This window comes from Cynocephalus volans, chromosome 2 (genome assembly GCF_027409185.1).
Source record: "Cynocephalus volans isolate mCynVol1 chromosome 2, mCynVol1.pri, whole genome shotgun sequence".
Taxonomy (NCBI): domain Eukaryota; kingdom Metazoa; phylum Chordata; class Mammalia; order Dermoptera; family Cynocephalidae; genus Cynocephalus; species Cynocephalus volans.
In genome coordinates this window covers 64,686,833-64,692,349 of record NC_084461.1, presented here as the reverse complement: position 1 = coordinate 64,692,349, position 5,517 = coordinate 64,686,833, and the positions used below count along the sequence as shown (strand labels likewise).

At 40.9% G+C, this 5,517-nt stretch overlaps 1 protein-coding gene across 1 annotated transcript; it reads right to left on the bottom strand.

Moving 5' to 3' along the window:
- Window positions 1-2,552: 2,552 nt before the first annotated feature.
- Window positions 2,553-4,682, bottom strand: S100Z (S100 calcium binding protein Z). Its single transcript, XM_063083847.1, has 2 exons — window positions 4,542-4,682; window positions 2,553-2,711 (listed from the first exon to the last, which is right to left on the bottom strand). Exons 1-2 carry the CDS (start codon window positions 4,680-4,682, stop codon window positions 2,553-2,555), a joined length of 300 nt encoding a protein of 99 aa, XP_062939917.1.
- Between the last annotated feature and the right edge of the window lie 835 nt (window positions 4,683-5,517).

Sequence of the window (5,517 nt, the reverse complement as noted above, 5' to 3'; positions counted from 1 at the left end):
TAAATTGCTTTTCCCCACTTTTGATCAATTTTTAGAAACAACATGAAATGAACATTGTTTCTCCATTTATTTCTCTATGTTGAGAATGCCCTTCCTAGAAAGAATGTGAAGAAAATTTTGGATTTACTTTTATGTTCTGGTGATCCATTTTAGAATATGTAAACTAGGACTAATTTAAAATGAAAAGTTTAAAGACCCTTGAGAAATGTTCAGAACTTCTCACATTATTGAATCAACTTGCAAGAAAAGAACCTGAACACATCCAAAATACGTGTTCCATTTTTTTTTTTTCTTCTATCCTTTTGAAAAGCAGGGGTAGGTAAATACCAATGGTGTACATTTCTTCCCTTCAGTGCTCTGGCCTCTAAATTCTCCCTGTCCTATCTGCTCAGAACTGGTTTGAGGAAGTCAAACGTTCTATTCAAGGAAAAAATGACAGGTCTTAGCACTAGAAAGACAACTGGCATGTCCATTCACATGTTCATTAAACAAATACTTATTGAGCACTTACTACTTGGCAGACAGGCCCTTTTGTAAGCATCACTGATGTCATGGATGACCTCTACCCTGCCAAACCTAGTGGTCAATTCTCCGTTCTTATCTTACTTCTCCTCTTAGTGGATTTCACTCTCTATCCTTCTCCAAATACTTTCTTCTCTAAGCTTCTGAAGCACCACACTCTCCTGGTTTTCCTTCTATCTCCCTGGCCATTCCTTGGTTGTATCATTTGCCGGCTCCTCCTTTTCCTGGTCGTGAACTGTTGGACCTTTCTTCTTCTCTGTCTGTTATCTTCCTAAGTGATCTCTAGTCCTACAGCTTAAGACCATACAGATGCTAATGACTCCCAGCTCTGTATCTCCAGTCTCCCGTTTACCCTGAGCTCTAGACTAGATCACATACCCAACTTCCCTTTTGACATTTCCACTGGATGCCAATAGCCATCTCAAACAGAGCTACTGATTTCCCAATACCCTCACACTGATGCTGTTCCTCCCTCAGTCTTTAATAAAATGCGTAGTTTTGATTGGCCAAAAATCTAAACATCAGAGATTGTGTTTGGCTGCATGTAACAGAATCCAACCTAATAGCTGTCATTTTTCCCCCCACATAATGAGAGGACCAGAGGCAGGAAACCAAGTCTGTGCAGTGGCTGCTCAGTGACAACAATGTCCCAGGCTCCTTTTTTCTCCACTGTCCTCATGGTTGCAAGATGGAAGACTCACCTCCAGCTCTACACCCACATTCCAATGGGAATAAAAGAAAGGAATTAACAAGGTGGAAGGCATAGAATGCATATGGAAATAGCAAAACATTCCCAGAAATTCCTAGTACATTTCAGCTTATCTCTCTTTTTCCAGAACTGTGTTACAAGCCCCACCAGCTGCAAGAGAGGCTGAGAAATATAGCTTGTTAGCTGGGCACATTGCTACCCTGCACAAATCAGTTGTGATACGCAGAAGAACAGTAGAACAGATATCAGGTAGGCAAACAGCAGTGGCTGCTCTACCATCCTGGACTGCTCTCTTTCCCTCACACTTCACTATGAATCCATCAGCAAGTCCTATCAGTTCCACCTTCAAAACACTTAAACTCAACTGCTTCTCTTCATCTCCACTGCTGAACCCTAAGCCTGAGGCACCATCGTCTCTTACCCAGCCCACAGCATCCTCCACCATTGCCTTCTCTGTAGTTTTGGTTGTTTGTTTTTTTACATAGCAGCTAGGGTAATCATTTAACAGAGTAAATTTAATCTTACCACTCCCTTTCTTAAAATTCTCCAAAAGATCTGTCTTCGTTTGTGTTCCCCCAGAAGCAAACTTGAGACGAGGATTTGCATGCAAGCTGTTTATTTGAGAGGTGTGGGAAACCAGGGTGGGAGTGGTGTAGGGAGAGGAGGATAGATGTAGCCTCCCCAGAGCCTACTGAAGCTTAGTCCTGGGGAGAAGCGCTGGCAAATGGTGTAAAGCACTTGCTTCAGGATTATCCAACGCAAGGGGCAAGGGAGGATATTTATACACCAACCCCCAAGAGCTGCTGGCTTCAGCTCTGCTGGCTTGAACTACCCACGCCCTGACCTAACTCACTGAAAAAGCCAGCCCTTTCTCTATTTATCAGTCTTTGTGCTTGCAGACCCTCATGGCTTCTTCCATCTGAAGCAGAATCCCAAGATTATGGGGAAGTTGTTCATTCCTTTAATAGCGTAAGAAGTTCAAAACACGGTTTAAGGATGAGAGTACCTATCTTAGAAATTCACCAAGTTCTAGTCTCATTTGAAAGTAGCTAAATTTGTGTGGTGTTCTATTTTTGACAGACAAAAAAAAAATGCATAACATCTTTAATAATATAGGCAAATTTCAAGTGGGGCATAAAATGTGGAATATTTATGTAAAGTTAATATATTAAGGAGCACATCATTAAATAATACCAGCAATTAATTATAGGTATATTATATCTTTAAATGACATTACTGTGTCTGTAGATCTGAAGGGTATAGATGAACAGTAAGTAACTTTGGATATATTTCTGCCTTTAGATTAGCTTGCTACTTATCTTTATTTTCCTTTCGTCTTTAATTGTTCTACAAAGTAATCGTTACAAGCAACTGTCAGAGCTGCCACCATGACCACGAATTCATTAAAATCCACTTCGTTGTCCTTATTGGCGTCCAGGTCCTGCATTATCTTATCAACCAACTGGGGATCCTTTTGGCACTAAAAGGGAAAAGAACATTTCTAACTTCCAGGCTTTGAGGTTCATGCTAACAATTGAAATCACATTTTCTTTTTATTTAAAGTTTTAATATCCATTTTTAGCATCTAAAGACAATTTCCAAGAGCCTATCTGCAGATAGGTTTGAGCCAGGAATAACTTCTAAATGAGTCTAGCCTTCTGCCCCAGGTCCATATAACGCTGGCTCAGACCTAAACACTAAGAAGAGCAGCTGATCAGATGCTGAAAATGCATTTCCAGGACATCACAGGTCTCAGGCTGGAACACTGAGAGGCTGTTGGTGACACAGAAAGAGGGCGGCTTGAAAGCCAAGAGGGGATAGTGAGTAGCTCTACCATTTACTAACAAGGGGACTTAGAGCAAATCACTTAACATTTTTGAATTCCCTTATTTATAAAATGGGGAAAGTTCTATCTACCCACAGCACACATTTTGCATTTAGGGGATACTTTAATATACTTTTGAAAGTGCTTAGCACCAGGGTTCCTAGATTTAGCAAATAAAAACACAGGACACCCAGTTAAATTTGAATTTGAGATAAACAAATAATTTTTTAGTGTAAGTATGTCCCCAGTATGGCATGGGACATAGAATACTTCATCTGGCAGTCCTGTCTAGCACAATGCCTGATACACACAAAAAAGAAGCATCCAATAAAGGGTAGATTTCACAAGGGGGACTGCATTTTATGGGTGAAAAGTAAAGCAAGGACCCCCCTTGAGGAGAGCCCATGACTAGTGGTTGATGAGAAATGTTTCCCAAAGCAGTTCATTTCTCCAGGAATTCTGCATTGCCTTCTCGTTAGCGGCCAACCATTAAATGGCTGGAAACAAATTTAATTGATCAAAATCAAAACAATTATAAATTTCACTTGAATAAATCAATGTGGCAAATTTGACCTACTGAGCTTTTTATTATAAATGTGCTACAATACAGTAGCCAAACTGAACCGGAGAGGGAAAAAAAAAAAAAAAAAAAAAGGTTCCTGGGGACTCCTAAAATCACTAAAAAGATCTTGTGAAGAATAATCATTTTAAGAAATTTTTTACTTTAAATTTTTCCTGTAGAGGGTGGGGAGAAAAGAGTGTCATAAATACAATCACTGTAGTCTTAATACAGGGTTTGGAAAGAATGACATCACTCAAGGGTAGTACATTGTGTTAAAATCAGTTCAAGGCAACTCCATAAACATCAGAGTAAAGTGTTTCCTCAGACGAGGCCCCAAACACCCCAGTGTGAGGCTTGATGTATAGATTTCTCAAACTCCTGCTTATTTTGAGATGGGAATTTGCTTGCTACCCCATTGGTCACTAGCCTAACACATCCTTTCCACAAATCCCAATTGGCCTGTGCTTGGCTGACAAATGTAAGCATTTGCCATTCACTAGAACATTTGTCATCATAGCATAAAGTACTTCAGGCTTTATTTCTGTCCCAATACATAATATTAATTTATAGACAACTGGACAGAGATTCAGGTATGACTAACTATAACTTGCTGTAACTCTTAACTCCTGGTATAACTAGCTATATCTTTAATTGGTGCACCAGAGTGTTGAACAATTGATGAAAGCCTCAAATATAATTTTTGACACTTGGAAACCCTAACCCCAGGAACTCTGGAAAAGGGCGCATGCCTATGTACACAGAAAACAAAGGTCTCTAGTGTTTGCTTCCCCCATAGTTGGAATCGCAATACAAATTATACTGTGTTTGTAACAGAATCATAGCAGAATATGTATATAAAGGCTGTTCCTGAAGCCATACCTCAGCCGCCCTCAAATGAATGTGGCAGAAAAACTGTGACTCACCGAGAGGAACTCTGTGAGCTCGCGCTGCAGGAGCATTTTCAGTTCCCCCTTGTTGAGCTTGAATCTGTCCCCTTCCTTGCAAGAATAGCGGTAGAAGATTCTAATCATGGTGTCCATGGCCATCTCCAGCTGGGTGGGCATGCTGGCAGCAGGAGGCACTCCAGGAGCAGGCCACCAAACAAGGGAGAAGACACTTGTTCCATGTGAGCAGGTGGGGAAACAGCAACACTTTCATTTAAAGAGAATATTACCATCCCCCGAGTCATCCCACTACACAAGTGATGGTCACTAAGCTCTGATAATCTTCCCCTTAAAGAGAGAGATCCTAGCTGCACAGGAGAGCTTTGCAGGTGAGTATCTTCTCCTCCCTAATCCCCACCCCTCAAAGATGTAGCAGTTTCAGCATGATCATAAATTAGCAGCCAGACAACAAGCACAAAGCTATATTAAAAGAGAGAATTAAAAAAATAAATGAAAAGAGGAAGAAAATACCTAATTTCATACCTGTTCAGCCAAGGCACAGCTCTGTCAACGGTATTTACAATTAAACTATAAGAGTTTGTACCTGTGGTTCCACCCCAGCACACCTGTTTCCAAGAAGATGAAAATTACCAGTGACAAGATTCAAACAGAGGTGCCTCTGCGTCTGGTTTTAATCACCAGAATGAACAGGTGTGAGCTGCTGCCCCAAGGGCCACGGAGGAAGACTGGAGGCCATTGTGAGCCCTAGATGAGAGGGAAGGAGGAAGTTTTCAGCTCTCACTGAGGACAGGGATAGAAAGGCAGTTGGTTGCTAGGAAGTTGATGACTGGGAAGCACTCTAAAAATAAAGAAGGAAAGAAACATTGGCTCAAACCTGGAGACTCCTTAGCAAAGCCAATAGCAAGGTCAAGGAAATAATCTCAGAGCCATTTAGTTAAACTAACCTAGTGGACAGTTGTACAGCGGTACAGAAAAGAATGAGGAATCTCTGTAT

Bases quoted from the DNA above. Each gene is read 5' to 3' on its own strand.
- S100Z (XM_063083847.1), bottom strand. From the start codon at position 4,682: ATGCCCACCCAGCTGGAGATGGCCATGGACACCATGATTAGAATCTTC. The intron at 2,712-4,541 runs GTGAGTCACAGT...TTTCCCTTTTAG, and splicing joins AGCTCACAGAGTTCCTCTCG to TGCCAAAAGGATCCCCAGTT.